This window comes from Cyprinus carpio, chromosome B4 (genome assembly GCF_018340385.1).
Source record: "Cyprinus carpio isolate SPL01 chromosome B4, ASM1834038v1, whole genome shotgun sequence".
In the NCBI taxonomy this organism is placed as follows: Eukaryota; Metazoa; Chordata; class Actinopteri; order Cypriniformes; family Cyprinidae; genus Cyprinus; species Cyprinus carpio.
The window spans coordinates 18,493,194-18,514,779 of record NC_056600.1 but is presented as its reverse complement, the minus strand read 5'-3'; the positions used below and the strand labels follow the sequence as shown (position 1 = coordinate 18,514,779).

Here is a 21,586-nt window from a genome sequence, read left to right as displayed (position 1 = left end):
TGTGCATATTTAGTAAGGTGTCTCATCTACATATTTATGTGTGTGAAATCAGAATATACTTTAAGTATAATCATACTTTTTTTTTTAATTATACTTTAAATTACATTTTTATTTTGATGAATGGAAAGAAAATATTTGACCACCTGTAGTGCCTCCCCTAAATGGCTGTGACGCAATGATGAACTCGCGCCAAGCTCCTCCCTCCCTCCCTTCTCTCTCTCTCTCTCTCTCTCTCTCTCTCTCACCAGATAAATGCGCTCGAGGGTTGAGTGACTGAGAGTGAGTGAATGTGTGTGTCGCGCAGATTACAAAGAGGAGTCCACGGACCGAGAGCGCGCGGCGGCGCCCCGCAACCCGCGACACAATGTAGCAAACCGACACGCCGTGATCTTCCACGAGAGTCTAGTTTGACCGGACCGGACCGAGGTGAACTGAACTATGCCCAGCGCCGAAAGAACTTTACCTGAACTCGAGAGGAACTCTTTCTTTCACTGCGAAATGGTAGTTATGCTCGAGTCTTTTTAATCCATCCATGCAGCATGTTATCTAACCCTGACACTGTGCAGGAGATGTGTGGATATTGTATGATCAAATCTGTTTCTGCTGTTTATGGCTCCTAAGAAGATGGTGTTTTTCTTGTTTAGCGTGCTTCTCCGAAATATCTTTAATTTGACTACAGTAATACTACTGTGACCAGCCTATTGTTTTGATGTAAACAATGGTTTTGTTACAGTGGATTTGTTAACGTACCGCGATTTTACTATCTTTTACATACATTATATGGTACAGCTGTCGTGTTGTTTTATTTGCATGGTTATCATTGCTGTTGTTTTACAAGGTGTAAATGTATTAAGGGTGTTGTATTAATGTTGCATCTACAACTTGGCTGTATAGCGATGTGTAGCCTGTATAGTAATATAATATCTCTGTTAAACCCTTATAAATGGCAACATATACCTCAAAAAATAATTTACTGCTATTTTTCAAAACATTAGGGCTCGGTTTCCTATTTTCTTTTTCAAAATAGTGCTTTAATTCAAATATTATAGTTTGTAAATCTCATAAAAATACCGTTTACCTCAAGGTTAGTTGACATCCCATCCTGGCATAGTACATTACCTTTCAAAATCTGGGATCAGTAAGATTTTAAAAATTAAAATAAATTAATACTCAGGATGCAATAATTTTATTTAAAAAAAAGTGACTAAAGACATTTACATTGCTACAAAATAATCTATGTCAGATAAAGGCTTTTCTTTTGAATTTTCTGTTAATCAGTGATTCCAGAAAAAAAGTATCATGGTTTACACAAAAATATTGATGATAATAAGAAATGCCCATTGAATGTCAAATCAGCATATTAGGATGATTTCTGAAGGATAATGGAGTAAAGGCTGCTGAAAATTCATCTTTGCCATTACAGGAATAAATTATATTTTAAAATGTATAAAAACAGAAAACAATTATTTTACATTTTTAATAATATTTCACAATACCTTTACTGTATTTTTATTAAATAAATGCAGCCTTGGAGAGCACAAGAGAGTTTTTGAAGTCTCTTACGTGTTCATGCCTGAGACTTTTCATTTACATGCCTGATACATTCAAGTTAATCTACCAAACAAAAACAACAAAATACAACAAACAACAACAACAACAACAACAACAACATCCAAAAGGAATGCCAGAGGAAATTCTATCATAAATTGAAACCAGTCCTAAAAGCATAAAATGGGATTCTACCATCTTGTTTATTATAATTATTTTAATTTTTAAATCAAGTTTTTTTTTAACTAGGTCTGGTATAAACATCATAAAAATATGCTGAGTAGTAAAGTACTTCAGTAATGCTGAAACTGTACTATCGAAACTGTCTCTCTCTCTCCAGAGAGTGTGTTCAGAGGTCATTGGATCAAATTATACTTAACCCCAGTCGGACCGGTTACGCTGGTGTTTGCCGTAACGGAATGAATTAATAATGATGCTTCAGCATTCATGAAAATCTCAATTCCAAGTATCTGTTGCATACACGCCTAAACTACATTGAAATGCATTTGAAACACTGGGGCGATGGTGGCGTGCTGGGGCATGTGCTCGGGGCTTGAGTCGGGCTGTTGTAAGCAGAACAAGTGCTTCTGTGTCCAACGAACGTGTGTGTGTGTGTGTGTGTAGACCCCGAACCCTGGCACTAAGACAATATGTGTGCCAGCCTGATGCTGTTGCCACTTTGTTAAAAGAACGTGTTGGTTTGCATTGCTAAACCTAAAGAGTATTTGTGTACTTTTAAAAGTGAAGAAAATGAGTGCATTAGCAGCACCGCATCAGTCTGTGTGTTTAAATGAGATTCTTGGAGGAAGCACATTTACGTGCTGTTAGCACAGATGTGGGATTTAGAGAATGGAGGAGTCTCTGATTGTTTTGAATGTGTCTGCCAGTGCTTTATGAAGCCTGGGGTCAATGGAGAGAAAGAACGTAAAACACATTCGATTAGCCTTTCGTAATTGAATTGCTTTACGTGTACGCTTTGACGGATCAAACGTGTTGCGTTAGTGAAGCTGCCTTTATGGATCTGCCCAGTAGATGAAGTATTGATTAGATGACAGATCAAATGGAAACATATGTTGAGTTCATATGACTAATGCTTAAGTGATGCTATAAGAATTGTGTTTTGACACTTTGGGGCACTAAAGAAACACAAACGAACACATTTACTCGATCTATGTATACATGCATTTACTTGCATTTCAAAATGAGCATTTGATTCTTTGAACATTTTGGTTGATTTCTGCTTGTCAAGCTTTTAATGATCTAACCGGCTGACAGATGTTTTGTGGAAAATTGCAAGAATGACTTGATAGGTATATCATTAAGAATGGGTTGAATATGTCAGTATTTTTCTGGAGGGAAAAGTCCATTATTTTCCAACAAAATAGTTTTTTTATTTCTGTCTCCAGTAATAATAAGTGAATAATAGTGTAATAGTGTATAAAGTAATAAGTAATAGTGTATAAAACAGAAATATGTCATATTTTTACACATTTTATTACCAAAATTAAAACATTAAGTATTATTATTATTATTTTTAAATAATTTATTATTTAGTGTATACTTAGGGTTGGACGTTTGTGGAGAAATACATTTTATTGGAACAAACTTTAAAATGTGACTGGTGTAAATTATTTTCTAAGTATATGTTATAAAATTATATCCTTTAAACTTTTGTTTTGATCATGTAGAGCTGGCAGATATGTACATTTGTATTTTATACATTTTGATATGAGGGTTACAGAAAGTGATGTAACCATCCACAAAATATTAAATAGTAATGTAACACTTTAGAATAGTGGCTTATTAGCATGACTATTATTAACATATTGGGTGTTTATTAGTACTCTTAAGGCACATATTGTATAATAGTCATGTTTATACAGCTAAAAGCATCCCTGTGTGGATGGAGCCTTAACTACTACCTTACTAACTATTTATAAACGGCAAATTAGAAGTTTATTGAGGCAGAAGTCATAGTTAATGGTTTGTTAATAGCAAGAATTGGACCTTAAAATAAAGTGTGACCAATAATAAATGTAAGTACATTTTAAAATAAGAAATGTAATATTTTTGGTGTTTGGACCAGTGGAAATGTCGGCAGGGTTGTAGGAATTTGCCCTACTAACCTGTATCAGTAAGCAGAGAAAATCCTTATTGTTGTGTTCTGCTTAAGTCTAAAAAATAAATAAAAAAATTAAATCAGTTATTTTTTTATCTTTGAGAATTTCTCCGAAAGGAGATTTCGTCATAACTCATAACTTACTACTACATGCACGCAAACACTTGAGAATGTAGTTGTGCTAAGGATGTTTCGGTGGTTATGGGTGTTCTGCATTCCTGTTGTTTCCAGGGTAACCTGTAGAATCCCCCCTCAACCCCCTCACCAGCATGTGAAGCATGTCTGGATATTGGACTGATGCAATGCTCAAAAAACAAACAAAAAACCCCTAGAATGCTCCCATCAGCAGTGCTGTTCACTTCAGATGCTTGCACTCTGTCCTGACACACTCTCTCAGTCTCACTCAGAGTTATTAATGTTTCTGTCCCGGTTGTGACACTGTCCGATGTGGCCATAACTTACTGCAGTACTATTGTGTGTGTGTCACAAATAAGATTGTGGAACTGGCTGTGCCCCAGAATGCTCTCTGCAAAGACGAAATTTGTGGATGAGGGTGGATCTGGTATTTTATCTTCCTACTATATTGGAAGAGATATACGATGTGTGTACTGGTGGAAAACAAATTAAAGGAATGTTCCGGGTTTAATAAAACTGAAGTCCTGTGGACAGCATCTGACATTGTTGATTTCTACAAAAAGCAGTTGTGACGCATCACAGAGTTTGTAAAAGCAAACAAAAGGGGGCTTCACAGTAATGAACTGACAGTGGAAGCACACAGGGAAAAACTTTCCTTTGGATTGCTAAAATGTGTATTTTGTGAATGCAAAAATGAATATTAAAATACTAATAAAAACTCATATTGTGGCCATGTAAAGACACCAGCCACACAAATTCACACAATATGGTTAGTTCAGGATTAAAATGTCTTGTGGTGCGACGCTCCAAATAATCTTATGATATGTATATATGAATATATGAAATTTAGTAATTCATTACATTTGTTAAAAATACTTGAAAAAATAGATTTAAGATGTGCATCCCCAGATGTGTGAGGAAAATGTTAATGCTTTTTATACTTGGTTACACCACATGACATTTAGAAACCTGTCATTTAGAAACCTTTCTTGACAATGATGGAAGGTTTTATTTATTTATTTATTTATTTATTCCAAAGTAATACAAAACCAACCTGAATACATCTAGGAGAACTTGGCAAGTGTGTTTTAAAAAGGTCTTGAACTGAGAAATCAAAATGACCTTGATCTTAGAGGTCACTGTACTTTAAAAACTTCCTGTTTCAGAACTCAAAACATTCTCGTTAGTCTAAAAACAGCTTATATTGAAACAGCTTGAGGAATGTACCACTCTATGATGTAATAGTGTGGCTAAACACCGCCTCCGCTGAAGATGATCAATGCCTGCCTCTACATCGCTGTCTGTTGAGCCCCGCCCACTGATTCGCACATGTAATGTTTACGAGAGAGCAAACACTCCGAAGACATCAAGACACTATGCAGTGCCAAGTTGTCGAAAAAACAGTCTTTGCATCACCTTCCTTCTGATCCCAACGTTAGTAAAGAGTTGATGAACTTTATTTCTAATGAAGATCCAGACCATGTCATTAAGAATTTGGTCCTTTGTTCACCTTATTTTACCGCAGATTCGTTTGCAAACAAGGCACAATTCAACGCAGGATTTTCAGAAAGATTGAAACTAAAAAACGATTCAGTGCTGACTATATTGTATATGAAAGCAGCTGTTTTTATTACGTGATCACTATTGCATTGTCTGCATCGATGAGGGGGGTCAAAATCATTACAAAAAAAAAACTAAAAAATCTAAATAACATTTTTTTTTGGAAAAAAAAATATTAAAAAATCACCACAACAAAATAAGTGAAACAAAATAAAAAAAAAAAAACAAAACAATAAAAAAAAAATTTAAACTTTCATTACCCCTTTAAACTGTTTTTGGTAAAAGTTTATTAAATATCAATATAAAAAAAATTTAACCATTAACTAAGACTTTTGTCACTTGGTTTAATTATGCCATGCAAGCAAGGTTTATTTTCTTTGTAAATGTGCATGTTTGAAAAGTTTCTTGATTAGTAATTGAAAAGTAATTATCAGATCACAACGCAAACAATCCTCTATGCTTATATAAATGGCAATTATGTGTAATACATTTGCATGTGTGTTTCAGAGAAATTTGAGCATAGTCAGACTGATCTACAGTCAGTTTTGAAGGCAAACATGTCTTTGCCCTCTGGCACTTGAGTTTCTAAGTAGTTAGTCACATGACAAGCAGACAGAGCAAGTTTCTGCAGGACCCACATGCTGGACACACCCGAGTATCTGTGTGTCTTCCTGCAGATATATGTTAGCAGACAACAGTGTGATAACTGACAGCTTGTGGCCTGTTGTGTTTACACATAATTTAAGGCAGTTAAACTAGAGTGCCCCATGCCTGTTTTTACTTTTGAGACTGCAGTTCTACAGTTAAAGGCTTAAATGATCTCTTCAATTTATATGAGCATGTTTCTCTGTAGTTTGAGGAAACTTTGGGGTTTCAGTGTCTGATCCTGATGAGCCTGATATGAGATGAACTGACCTCATTAAAAAGTGTGATAGTTTACTGCACTGCATGTGGGAGGGCTTTCATACTACTGTATGTTGAGTATTTCTTTTCTCTACTTCTAACTGTGCAAGAACTGGTACATGTAATGGTGTTTTAAAGGTGTTATATTTTGAAATATCTAAATTTATCAGATATTTTAAGAAAAACAAACTAGACATGTCACGACCATTTAAACTGAAGGGGTACAGTTGGTAAACGGTAAGTGAGTTCAATGCAGCTTCCAATGTTTTTTTTAATTATTTTTTTGTGCAAATTAAGTTGACAATTTTATTGTACATTTGTTTTTTTCTAAAACGGAAAATTCATACTGTTGCGTGTCTATATATATTAGGGGAAACTACAGTAGAACAAAAATAAGAAATGCTAAATACATTGTTTAAAGTAACCAAATACACACAATTTAAGATATTTTGGATGAAAACCAGGAGGCCTGTGACTGTCCCATGATACAGAAGAGCATACGCAGCATACGGTGATATGGAGAGACACAGAGGAGACTGTTGACAAAGGAATTGTTGAAGAAAGTCACTATTTTTGTTTTCTTCGCTTACAAAAAGTATTATCATCTCTTCATAATGTTACGGTTGAACATCTGATGGCAGATGGAGTATTCTGACGATGCTTTTCATACCTTTTATGGATCTTGACACTGTTATTTACTTGTCAGTCTATGGGACAGTCACAAGCCTCCCGGTTTTCATCCAAAATATCTTAAATTGTGTTCTGAAGACAAACGAAGCTTTTACGGGTTTGGAACGACAATGGAGTAAGTGATTAATAACAAAATTTTCATTTTGGGGTGGAGTATCCCTTTAAGACCTAAATTACTGTGATTACAAGCGTACTTGCAAAGATGGGCATTTTAACATATACAAGTGTTGTGTATATAACCGTTCAAGGCCTATAAAGCGGCACAGATAACTCTGTTCAATACTCCCGTGGTCTATGAGCACCTCTGACAGCACTCAGAAACAGTCTCTCAGACAGCACACACATATAGTGAAAGGAGTCCTTAAATTCACCATTTATGTGCATGCCAGAATTATCAGCGATTATATACACTCAACTCAAGTGTACAAATAAAACTGGAAAACACTGGAGAACATCTTTAAATGAAATTACATCTTAATTATTTGTTCAATTCATTGAGCAGCCTTAACACTACAGAGAAAAACACATCCAGGTGACTAGAATGATGTAGTAAAAATGATTTTATTGCAACTGTAAGATATCTAGTCCATCAGTAATGTTTCTTCCTGTTACACTATATTGAACTTTTAGAAAGCTTAGTCTTTTTTGTGACTTCCTTTTACAGTTTACAATTATTACAAAATAACTGTTTCCTGCAGCACATTCCACAGTTGGAGAAGAAAACCACATTTCAATTAGGAACGTTTTTGAAGAAGTCAGAAGCGAGTGAACATCTTTTTGGGCTTTTTGTTTGTGGGAATTATGTTATGGACTTTCTGCGTAGTAGCTACTATATGAATACAATCCTTGTTTGCCGCCATACTGCACTTGAGAATAAGTGCAACAACTCACAACTGGGTAATGCTAAATAATAATAATGACTTATGATAATAAATATACAACATGTATTCGTTGCGCTATTCTCGGACTTGACGCAAAAACAGAGGCTGCAACCAAATTTGCCTACTTCCCAACTATACATAGGCGAAAAATAAATGTGAAAAGAGAATTCACAGTATTCTTAAAATACTACTACTTCAGACTCATTACTTTCAGCGAGATACTGAAGTGTTCATTCACTTCATACACTTTACTATACCACGAGGCCATAGTAGATGAGTTGGAAATGGCGGTGAAGGGATGCAACTGACCCTGTAGGTCATGTGACAATGACAACATGAGGTCCATTTGTACTATAGACATTCACACTACATGAAACATACTTTTTTAACCATTGCAAAGTAAATAATTACTCAAAAGTACGTTCTAAAGAGACTCCGTGATTTCAGGTGAATTTGTATTTGTTTTGTTATTATAATAAGCAGTTTTTATTACAATTAAAACAAATTGTATTTTAATAAAACATTAAGATGTTACAAGCACTATTGTTTTGTTCCGTATGTAGGATGATGCAAATGCAGATTCATGTCGGAAACCCTGTGAAGTATGTGTAGTCACACCACCTGTGTATGCAGTTTAACCAGTTCAGTCTTATCATTTATCTTTAGGGGATTGCCAATAGAAAAACTTGTTCCACTACAACAGTCCCAGCCTTTGAACGTTCGATTTCTTATTACATTTGAGTTTACAAAACACTGGCTTCCCTGTGAGGGCTGAAAACTGACACTCTCACTCTCTGTGTTGTGTGTGTAATAAGAGAAGTGTGTATGCAGCTGCATTTGGGATGTAGTTTAAGCATTGTGTTAGAAACTGCCATCTCAGCCCTTTGGCATTTATAGTCTTGTTGTTTTTTTTTTTTGCTTTTGTTTTTTACTTTTTTCATTTCCTCATTTTCTCCATCTGGCACTCAAACTATGTTAAATGCAAATGATTAATGCTTTTTGTGGTCTGCTTGTTTGAGTGTGTCATAAAGGAATTTCCATTAGAGTTTTGATTTCAGCTTCACGTAGTTTCACTTCAACAGTGTTCTTTCTGTAGACATCAGCATTATGTAAAGCATGTGAACAAGCACACACACACACACAAGGGTTTTTATAAGTCTTCTGTGGACAGAGCTGTTCTGTAATCAATGGCTGAGAGCTCTTTACATGATAGGCCAGCTGTGAGGTCACTTCCACTGGCCACATGCTAACTCTAATCTTTTTATCTTAACCCTGTCTCTCTCGAGTAATAAACAAGGGTTGGATTATACAATCTCAGTACACACATTCCTTGTTCAATTTGTAGGGGTGTAAACCTCATTCAGCCGTTAGTTGTTCAGAGTAAACATGATGTACTTTTAATATGTAAACTAACAGGTTTGGTTGTTGAGATCAGAAAGAGATTCTGTTAGTTTCAGTTATGTATATGTGCATGTGTAATTGTTGTTATGTGTAATTTTTATTATTATGTGTTATTATGAAGTTAAAAATAATTGGTGGAAAGAAATATGATGCAGACATGTGATACACAGGCTTCATTTAGATACAATATTATGTTTTAAGGTGATTTTAAAGGATTAGTTCAATTGGAGAATAAAGGTTGTTGATAATTTACTCACCCCCATGTCATACAATATGTTGATGTTTTTCTTTCTTCAGTCGAAAAGAAATTAAGGTTTTTGAGGAAAACATTCCAGGATTTATCTCCATATAGGCGACTTCAATGGGGAGCAGCGGGTTGAAGGTCCAAATTGCAGTTTCAGTGCAGCTTCATGATCCCAGCTGAGGAATAAGGGTCTTATATCTAGTGAAATATAAAGTTTATTTTGTACTTTTTAACCACAAATGCTCATTTTGTTTGGTCCAACCCTAATCAAACACACCTGAACAAGCTAATCAAGGTCTGAAGTGTTAATAGAAAGCTACAGGCAGGTGAGTTTTAATTAGGGTTGGAGCTGAACTCTGCAGGGCTGCGGCTCTCCAGGACCTGGACTAGACAAAAAATTTAAGTCAGCGGGGTTACAAATTATTTTAAGTTGAAACAATTTTTTTTTTCTTTACAGTGCAACTTCAAGATCACCTGACTGTTGTTTTTTTTTTGTTTTGTTTTGTTTGTTTTTTTGTAAAGGGTGTTTGATTTAAGGCAATTACACACTCTGAAATTCCGAAATTTTCACATGCGTTTTGCTGTTTTAAAATTTTTAAATTTGTACAGTTTTTCGTATTCGTCATCCTTTCCTATCAAAATGCTTGCTACGGATGTGAAAACGCAGAAAATCAAAGCTGATCCAAATTTTTTTACGACGGACGAAAGTTTCGGAGGCAGTGTGTAAATATGATTGACACAACGTGAGGTCGTATTTATTTCAACATGCGAAAATTTCAGACTCTGTGTGCAATGGCCTTTAGTCTTTGCACATTTTGCATGCTTTGTAAACACTGGATCGGTACTTCCACCTAGATCACACATGACCACTCCAACCGGACTACATGATGCGTGAGGTCAAGCTCGTGCAAGATGAGCATTTGTGGTTAAAAAGTAGATAAATAGTTAATATAGTAAATAGAAAATGACTGATCATTTCGCTAGATATTAAGACTCTTACTCCTCGGCTGGGATCGTGTGTAGAGCCCTTTGAAGCTGCACTGAAACTGCAATTTGTGCCTTCAACCCACTGGAGAAAGACTTGAACATCTTGGATGACATGGTCTGAGTAAATTATCAGGCAATTTTTATTCTGGATCCTTTAAATCCTTTAAATATTTAAGATTATTATCCAAGAAAAAACTTATATGCCAATATTATTAAAGAAATTTGCATGTTTTTTTTTTAAAGAAAGACAAATTCCAGATTGCAGAGATAACTGATGACGTGATTCAGACGCCAGGTGTGTGTATGTCACAGGAAGGAGAAAGTAAGGAAGGTTAGATGAGCAGACAGCCTGTTTTACACGTTTGATCTGACTGACCTAGTTTTCCAGAGCACCGTTTCTGCCCTGAAGACACTGATACAGTTCAGAGTTGCTTCAGTGACACATGCGCAAACATGATTAGAGCTCTTTTACAAGCATTAATCATTAAACGCCATTTGACAGGAAAAGCCAAGTTCTTTTCACTTGTGATAAAGCAATATATTAGACAGGCCAATTAAGTAGATGATATTGAGCTGTTTTGATATTAACAGCATCATAATTGTGCTTCCTTGGCAGATTAAGTGCACATATTTGGTTTGAAATTTTTTTTGATTGATGTACGTATTGAGTAAAATAATGAAGGTATCTTGTGTCAAATGATCCACTGGATGTTTTTTTAGAATGATTTCTTTTCAGATTCATGAACTTTAAGCCAGTACTGCTTGAGCTGACATGGATTCGCTCCCTGTGTTCTGCATTTGCTTGTCTTATCTTCCCTCTCCTTGACTGCAGTCGAGTCATAAAAGCCTGTGTCCCTGATCTCTGTCGGCCTGTTACCGCTTGACGGCTAGCTGCCATGGTAACAGGCTTATTTTCATTGCAAATATCTGACATTTGGACATTTGAATTAAGTTTTATATAAGCGTACACAGATAATTCACCCCTAAGAGCTGATAATAATAAGTATTCTGCTCTGAAAAGAGCTTTTCTAAAGCTGTAGTGATGGCTCATAAGTTTGAAAATTGCAGCCTCCATCTGTCTCTTGTTAGTGTTGTTTGTACGTGTTGAGATGCTGAATGTAGCTCTTAGTAAGGCTTGAGAATGGCCTGACGAAAATGAACCATCTTCACAATCTTGTAGAAGAGATGATTCATCCCAGGCAATTTAAAGGAATAATCCAACCCAAATTGATCTCAGTGTCATCATTTATTCATCCTCGTGTCATCTCTGTATTTTTCATCTTGTTAGCTATTAATTAATTTCCACTTTGGCTCAAAAATCTCCTTTCTGCTTCAAAGAATTCAAAGCACCATTTCTGACAGCAGAAGGGTTTTTCAGAACTGAAAATGAATGAATCATTTAAATTCTGAGACTATGAAAACGCTTAAAAAGTTATGAGATCTTTACTTTTATAGTCTTTTTGGAGCTTGACAGTTTAAAACAGCATCCATTTTAGCACCTTGGACATTCATACAGTAAATATCTAATTTTGCGTTGCATGGAAGATTAATGTGGGTTTGACATTTTTGAGTAAAGGCCCCAAAAATAAGGTATTGCCTTAGGCTTTAGGGGCTATTCACACAGAATGCGTTTTTACGTTCCAGTGCGCCACTTTTGCAAATTGTTTTTCTATGTAAAACTGTTGTGCTTGTGTCTCGCATCTTTTGCAGCATCTCGCACAAAAATTACACTTCTAGATGAAGCACCGCTCATTATTGTCAGCTCCAAAACAGTGGATCAATCAGAAGACCACGGAGACGGGGCAAGCTTTGTGAGCTTTTGTTTACAGTAGCAAGTTGGCATGGCAACTGTTTTTATTTCTGTTATTGCATCATGTCTCAAAATGGAATGCTGCACTATTATAAAAAACTTTCCTGAGTGCAGAGTCTTCGCATTTTTAGATGCAAAGATGCATTTTGTTTTATCGGCCACTTACATTGGGATCTCTGACCCAGTTTGTTGGCTCACTTCCATGGCTCCAGTGCGCTGTGTTTTACACCAACTGGCAACCTGGAGTGTCAAAATACTAGTGGGCAAACTGGCTGTGGGCGGAGTCACACAAAAACAAAAAAAAAAACATTCCGACACGGAACACACATTTCAGAAGAAGAATAACTGTACCATTGTTTTTCAAAGAAACAAGAATATGAACTTAGCATGTTTCCTAAGTATCTGCGAATGTATTTTTATGCTTTAGTACAGTCAAAAAATTACATACAGCACCTATACATTTTTTGCTAGTGGGTACCAAAGTACAGTGTGCATGCAGAATATTGAAAGGTCCGCTGGACCATTTTAAAATGGATTGCCCTGTAAATTATGATAGAGTTTTTGGACTAACTACCCTTTTAGTTTGCCTGAATGAATTTATGTTCTTCAGGACCCTGGGGGTGGCTTATTATTGTCAACCCATTGCACAGGAACATAAAGTGACCTTATGAAGGGCTTCATTCATTTCCTCATTCTGAGAGGAATTCCTTCCACTCCATTTGGTCAAGAGCTTATTTCAGTCCAAAAATTGTTGACCCAAATCTTTATTTACTACTAAGGTACAAAAGACCTATTTTCTTCATCCATAGCCATTATATTGCATGACTCAACATTAACCCTTTGTCCAGGGGAAGGGGATTTTTTTGAATGGGAAAGTGAAAGAGAATTTTACTTGCTGGACAAGTAGGCTGGTTAAAACATTTAGTGCTTCTCTAGTAACAACAAATAACTAGAGAAGCACTAACAGTTTGGAAAGAATGTCTCTGATTTGATTACATTCAGTGTTAATGGTGATTGATTATGGATTATGTGTTAACAGTAACAAGTCAGTAAGAAATCTCTGTGTGAGAGAGAGACTCTCATGAAAAATCAAAACAAGTGAGCCAACAGAAATAGTTTTTAATGGTAATGTCTTAAGCTTAAGACATCTTTTTTCTAGTTTTTTGTTCTGTGTAGTGCCATCATATGACTGTGTGGCTGAAAAAAATGTCTACTTGGCTTATTTCCTGTTCCAACAAAGTATGCCGCCTTTTGTCCAGTTGTTGCTAAGGCAGGTTAATGGTTGTTTTCTGGATCTTATACAACTTTATGCCTCTATTCTATAAATATGCATATATATATTAGAGCAAGAAATAAAACTAAATAATAGAGTAGAAAAAATGCAGATAGTAATCAAGGGATGATTTATTTTTATGAAACTGTATTATGGTACTTTAAAAAAATAATTAAAACACATTTTTTTTAATTGCGGATGAAAATTATTTTCTCAATAAGCCTTCACTGCAATGTGCATTCACTGAAATGTGCAGTTCAAAAGAACTGCTGTACAAATTACCAATATTATCTGCATCTTTGTTGAGGTTTAATTTAGAGATGGTATTAAAAATCAAAAAAATCTTTTTTTTTGCAATTTTTGTCTCTCTTTCATAGATTAAAACAAGATGTAGGCACTGCTAATAGAATGGTGCTAACAGAAACGATAAAACGATAAAAATGCACATAAAAATAAATAATACTAAAGCATATATACTACAAAAATAATAGTAAAACTATTTTGTATGGCCAACAATGTAATATCAAATGTATTGTTATTATTTTGCCCAGTACTAAATGCAAGCTCTTTGTGTGACACTTATTGTATCCATCCTAAAGTTATTAATTTTATTCTTTCTCTGTTTCTTTTCAGGCGGAGAGAGGTGCTGATGTGCACACCCTCAGCGTGCCAATGGTCATGCGTAGAGGAGGTTCAGAGACTTGTTTAGATCTGGATTCTAATCTGGTGGTTCGGGACGGCCCACGATCACGTACTGGTCTAAACACCCTGCAGCAGAAAGTGCTAAAAGTGAAAGAGCAGCTGAGAATTGAGCAAAATTTACAGGATGAAAATGTGGCTGAGTATCTCAAACTCATCAACAGCGCCGACAAGCAGCAGAGCGGCCGCATCAAACAGGTGTTTGAGAAAAAGAACCAGAAAACGGCACACAATATCGCTCAGCTTCAGAAGAAGCTAGAGCAGTATCAACGCAAGATGAAGGAGTGTGACATCTCAAATTGGACCAAACACACCCCACCACACTCCAAAGAAAATGAGATGCTCAAAGACAACCTCAAGGACAGTGTGGTCACAGGAAGTGGGCACCACTCACATTTGGACAAAGTCAAAACTATCGGCCCGGGAGTTTCACTGTCACCACCATTCTTCTTCAGCAAATCCAAAGGGATTGCAAACCTCATTCGCAACAAATTTGGGAGCGCGGACAACATTGCACACCTGAAGAGCACTATGGAGACAGGAAGTGGGCTACAGGCGGAAGGGGGAGCCCGAAATCTGAGCGGCAGCGCCACCATAACCCCTAAACCCAAATACCCGAGTGATGACGAGTGCTCCACAGAGACGTCAATGTCCGTTGAGAGTAATGGTCATGTGACTGGATCAGGTGTGGCAGGGTCTGGGAGAGAAGAAGGCCAAGGGGAAAACAGCAGCCGGCTGGTGGAAGCTTGGGAGGAGATCAGGGAGTTGAGGGAAGCTCAGAATCTACTGTCAGAAGACATTGACACTCTGAAGACCCAGTTTAAATGTGAATTTGAGAGTATTATGCAAACACTACAAGAGGAGCGGTTCAGGTAAATAGTCTTGGTAACACATTAGTGTTCTAGATAATGATCAATCAATCGATATATATTGATAATGGTCGACATCGAATTAGTTATGCAAGCTCATTTATTTATTTATTTATTTTATTTTTCATTTTAGATTACCTTTACCATCGTCTAATGCTCATTTAATGTTCATTTTTTAAAAACACTATTCATTACACACATTACAGTATAGTGTAATTCTGTCATGACAACTCTCTGAGAGTTTAGCATGGTAATATACATGGTTATGTTCATGTGTTTTGTCTTGGCGGAATAGATCTGCTATGCTCCTGCTGCCAATACAACCACAGACATGCTGCTGTGAGCATGTAAGAAATAAAATTCCCACATATAACATGTATGAAACAACCCCCGTATATAACATACATGAATCACCCCATAGCAGATCTATACAGGTGGAGCTGGGGAAGGTGGAGGGTTTGCAAATGCTACAGCACGCATTAGCCAAATATTTGAATGTTGAGCAGCGTGCTCATTGGCTACTGATACAAAAAGAAACCAATCAGCTGCGCCATGTGAATAATGATGTCATTATCTAAAAACTTAGTTAGACCCAATCGGCCCGCGGCATCTAGAGTTTCATGACAGAACTTTTGATTTATAATGTTGTTTCTAAAATTCACTTTTAGCACATTTAGAGTTCTGTTTTATTTAGACAAAAATTATCGGCCATATCATGCAAGTAATTATCAGCTTGAACATCAAGTATCATAGGCTCCCACATGTCTTGTGACCATTTGTGGCATGTTGGGACATCAGCATGCAACTCAACATAAGCTGGCCTCTTCAACTCTTCATTTCCACTCTATATTTCTCACACACTCTCCCTAATTATTGTTCTTCTGTATAATGTGAGCGGTTGGAAGAACAGCTGAATGACCTCACAGAGCTACATCAAAACGAGACCGGAAACCTTAAACTGGAGCTAGCCAGCATTGAAGAGAAGATGGCCTATCAAGCTAATGAACGAGCACGAGATATACAGGTACAGACCTACACAAAAACACTCACACACTTATGTAAAGCGCTCAATAAAAGGAATACCAGCCTAATGTTACTCCATGTTCGAACCAGATGCATTGTGATAAAACAATGACGTTATCTTTTCCATGTTAACTTGAGCTTTAGTCCTAACCAGCCACAACCACAACAGCCCACAGTAAAATCTCACTCCACTTAGAGGGATACTCCACCCTAAAATGAAAATTTTGTCATTAATCACTTACCCCCATATCGTTCCAAACCCGTAAAAGCTTCGCTCGTCTTCAGAACACAATTTAAGATATTTTGGATGAAAACCGTGAGGCTTGTGACTGTCCCATAGACTGCCAAGTAAATTACAGTGTCAAGGTCCATAAAAGGTATGAAAGTCGTCATCAGAATACTCCATCTGTCATCAGTGGTTCAACCGTAACGTTATGAAGCGATGAGAATACATTTTGTAAGTGAAGAAAACAAAAATAACGACTTTATTCAACAATTCCTTTGTCAACAGTCTCCTTCTCTCAGGGGCGGACTTACCCATTAGGCAAAGGTAGGCGACTGCCTTGGGCCCCCAAAACGCCAAGGGCCCCCTAATGCTTTTCATATAGGAGATGCGCATTAAGCGCGGACACACGCGAACGGTTGCTGTTTTACGGTGTTTTATGCACGACAATCGTCTGCGCGTCCGAGTTGAACGTGCTTCTTGTGTATCCAGCTTGTAGCAAAATAAAAATTTAAAGCTGACTGCCGCACGAGCGCGAGGTCCCTCTTTCCCAGCGCGCGCACACACTTCTCTCTCTGCGTTCAGCGCGCGGCTGAAAGGAGCTGCGCTTTCAATTAAAACACTGATCTGTTGCTTCTCTAATTTTACATATAAGTATAGCTGAAATCACAGCACAGCTATTGTCTTCAAGCTATTCTGTAGCCTATTTGATTTTTATCAGACGACGGCACGACGATTATATATTTTTTGGTGCAGATTAACTTCTCGGAAGGGAGAGCTGGTTAGTCTTAATGGGTCGCGTTTCAGTCACTATTTCATATTCATCCCGTTGTCTGACAACAACAAACAGTCAAATGTATCAATGAAAACAGTTTTGAGAATTTAGCTGCATCAAAATACAGTATGTGGCACAGAGAGGCAAACAAATGTAATAATAGATAATAAATGTACATTTTGCATGTTCAGAAGTGAGCTGCCCTGTCATGCGAAAATGCAAACAGGTTTGTGTAAAGTGCTCAATGCAAAGAAATAATAGGAAGCTAGTATTTCTGTTTTTTTTTTTTTTTTTTTTTCTTTCATGTGTCTAATAGACATGAACAAGTTCTTTGAAAAACATCTATGACCTATGAAACATGTCTACTCTTCATGCTCTGTTAACTGGTTTCACTAATAATAAACATTTATTGCATAAATTAATTTTTGCATTACAAAAATGCCTTAAAAGAAAGTGTTACAGGTGTGCATATTGACACAGAACAATGAGTTTTAAGATATGTCAGAGCAAGATATTTTCAGTTGAGACAGCTCAAACATGCATTTTAGTCTGGGACTAGCTTAAGCCTTGTCTGTGAAACCATGGGGAAAATATTCATTTAAGGTACATTTAGAACAGATACAAATGTGCAATTAAGTTGCCGATTATTCACAAGTTAACTCATGACAATTCATGCCATTAATTGTGATTATATATTTTAATTGATTGACAGCCCTAAGTTAAAATGACTAAAAATAAATGTGTAGGCTTACGCTGGTAACTCACATTTTCCATTTTACCTGATATACCATTTATGAGCTGAGCTGTTTTTGTTTAGAGCTGTTACCGGGGGAAACCCACTATATTTCTGACTCCAAAAGCACTTCCTACTGGCAGAGAATGAATGTGCATTTTCAATAATCCAGTCTGCAGTTTTTGTTCAGACCAATGCGAATATTCACTCACATAAATCTGTTTAATTTATACTTCTGACTCATCCCAGAAATATATAAAGTTTCAGTTGTGAGGTTTATCATTTTTATAATTTATTTTGTTTTATGTTAAAACTAAAAAAACGGTAAATCAATTGCTATTTCGTGGTCTACAACATGAAATAATAAAAGTATCTGCTAAATGAATAAATGTAAATTAAAGAATCCCATTAGCACATGTACATAAAAAATTTAGAAACATTGGACACAACAATCTGGCACCATTGTGCAGCAGCAAGCATCACGAAAAAAAACCACCACGAAAACAAATATATAAAAGTATGATTGAAAAAAAAAATCACTCCCTTTTTGTGCAGATGGATGCACTCCCCTATGAAAACAAATATATACTGTGTCTCCATATCACTGTATGCTGCATATGCTCTTCTGTATCATCCGCACCACAAGGATGCTCTGTTTTCTTTCAAATCAAAGCTAAATACACGTAGAAACAGCGCATCCTTGTGGTGCGGATGATATAGAAGAGCACATACAGCATACGGTGATACGAACAAAGCTTTTACAGGTTTGGAATGACATGGCGGTAAGTGATTAATGACAAAATTTTCATTTTGGGGTGGAGTATCCCTTTAACTGTATTTAGACACCAAATATTCTGATTTTGATAATGCCGGAACTTGGACTATAGTTGGTTAACAATGCTCTTGGGAAACGAACCCTAGGTTGGGATGCTCACAATTATTGCTTTTATTTAAATAAAACAAGTTAATATCAAGCACTTACCTTTTTAGACATTATGTGATCATTTAGTTTGTCAAGTTTTCTGTAGATCTTCACCAATGCAAAAGTGCTCTATAATCACTTCAGTTTTTTTCCTCTCCGCAGGATGCTTTAGAAGTTTGTCAGACGCGAGTGAGTAAGTTGGAGTTACAGCAACAGCAGCAGCAGGTCTTGCAGTTGGAAAGCGCCGATGCCAAAGTGCTGCTGGGAAAATGCATCAACATCATGCTGGCCATCGTCACCGTGATCTTGGTGTGCGTCTCCACTGCTGCTAAGTTTTCCGCTCCACTGATGCGGAGTCGTCTACACATGTTTGGGACTTTCGTATGTGCATGTCTACTGCTGTATAGCTGGAGCAACTGGGAGCATTTGCAGTGTGCAATAGAACGAATGCTGCTGCCCAGATGAGGGATGTGACACATGCATGTTCAGTGATGTTCTCTCAGATAAAGTGCTCCTCCTGGGATGTTCCCTTCATAATGTGACTGTCCCAAGACGACGGCTTTAACACTTTCTTTCTTTTCTTCTTCTTTTTTTTTTGGTCTGTTGTGTTTTTGTGTGTTTGTGAAAGAGTATTCATGATGTACTGTAGCAGAAACGGATCCATCTCTGTGACTATATTGTGTTATTTCAAATAACTTTTGTTAGCTGTGTCTTAAAAGTAAAGGTTACACGTTTTATGTGCTTTTTTAAGAGGCGATGTGTGTATAGTCTCACAAAAACACATCTGGGTAATATTTCATCCCATAATCATAAGAACAAAATATTTTGCATAAAGAACATGAAGACTAATTAGAGACCATAGTTTTATTATTATTATTATTATTATTTTGTACTGTGACATTATTGTCATGATTTTCTCTTGGGTGGTTTACTTTTGAGTAATTATTTTCAACTTTTTTTTTCTCATTTTAATAATAAGATTTTTATTGCAGTAATGAGAATGTTTGGGAAATGTTTAATTATAATGTTAGAATGCAAAAAAAGTTAACGGTCTTAAAAAAATGCTTGATTTTCTTCATGCAGTAAAATGTATGCTTATTTTTTTTATTTTAAATTTTGGGCGAAATACAAACAAATACGCACATGTTTTAGACATGCTTTGTGAGTTTTATCCGTTTACTGTCTTCTAGCATTATTTGTACTATTGAAATGGCCTGAAGTTCTTTTCACTAGCACTTTAAACTCAGCGCCCAGGTTTATGAGATTCTGTGTGGGGCTTTTTTAAAATTTTTATTATTATTCTTTAGTCTGAGGAGTGGTGCACTATACTGACCACAAAAGATGGAAACACTGTCTTTTTGTTTGTTGTGTAATAGAAATGCCTTGGGAGTTATAGAAACTAGAACATGAGAAGGAAACAAATGTCTCTGTCAAGTTTATGTAACATATTCGGAACTGTTCCTCACGGAAGTAAGAATTACTATTTTTATATACATTTTTAATTTGCTTTGTTTAATGAATGATTTAATGATTCCCACCTTGCAAATTGATTTCAGCATGATTACCACTGTCCGTTTGAGTGTGTGCCTGCCTGTGATTTTGACTGAAGATTGTATAAGCCACAAAATCTGAATTTACCCATCCACCCGAACTAAAATGTGGTGTATAATTAGTTTTAGAGGCCTTTTACCTTTAAGCATGGAGAAAGTGATTTTATTTTATACATGCTTCAGTGTCCATGTGGTAGGAGACTGGTGTGGTCTTAAATATGGTCTAAACTTAAAAATAAACGGCCTCATTTTTACTGAAATTTGACTATTTGTTGATTATTTACTCAGCCACAGATGCATTTCTCAGTTCATGGAACCATTTTGTTCTTTCTTCCAGCTATTTCTTGTTAAAATGTAGTTGTTCAGTTTATTTTTTATATTACACTGCCTGTGCTGTTTGACATTTGTTACCTGAAACATAATCGTTTGCGAGCCCTGAGGCGTTGAATGGCTTTCATTAATCTTAAAGGTCACTGATAACGCGTTTGCTTCAGCGACTTTCAGATGGTTGTCGCACTCTTGTGGCTGATGAAGGAAACGGAGCATCATGAACTCCGGTAAGAAACTACAGGAAAAAAGCTTCAATGTCGTCAGACTCAGTGGGATAATAAACTTAAAAGCGTGACGGTACACTTTACTATATTTAACAAAACTACTGTACGAGCTTTTAAACCCGAAAAGACTCGAATTTACCCCAAACGATTCAGTACTTGAGTGAACCGATTCAGTCTGAGCCTCAGACCAAACCAAAATTGTTCGATTCGCTTTCCGTTTTACGTATTTATTGAGAAAAACCGACTCAAAAGAGTGAATATTGCTAGAAAATATTCGACTTATGATGTTGTAAGATGGTTGAATTATTGTGAAAATAAATAAACAGTAATAATTTGTTTGTACATTTTAAGCTAACAGCGTCGCCATACTTGTACGTTTACGTTAGTTCATTACTCCACAACAGTGTTTTCGTTTTTGTAGAAGCAATTTGCAAACCTGTTTACCTTACTTTTGAGTTAGTCGTTTCACGGGCTTTTTTTTTTCAGTAAAATCATAGATATGTATAACAGCAACATCACCTTCGAAATCGATCAAATGAAACCGACAGTTAGAGAAGACGTAGCCCTTATTTATATATCCAATTGAATCAGGCTTTATTATTATTAAATGATTATTGTATTATCAATTAATGCGTTTAAATATTTAATAAACAACGTACAATAGTTGTTTTCATCATTTTACTGTTT

The 21,586-nt window shown here is 36.3% G+C and overlaps 1 protein-coding gene across 1 annotated transcript; it reads left to right on the top strand.

The window, feature by feature from the left end:
- Positions 1-240: 240 nt before the first annotated feature.
- LOC109068902 (transmembrane and coiled-coil domain protein 3-like) lies at positions 241-20,605 on the top strand. Its single transcript, XM_042722294.1, has 4 exons — positions 241-501; positions 14,185-15,123; positions 16,009-16,143; positions 18,958-20,605. Exons 1-4 carry the CDS (start codon positions 439-441, stop codon positions 19,258-19,260), a joined length of 1,440 nt encoding a protein of 479 aa, XP_042578228.1. The 5' UTR covers positions 241-438; the 3' UTR covers positions 19,261-20,605.
- Positions 20,606-21,586: the final 981 nt, after the last annotated feature.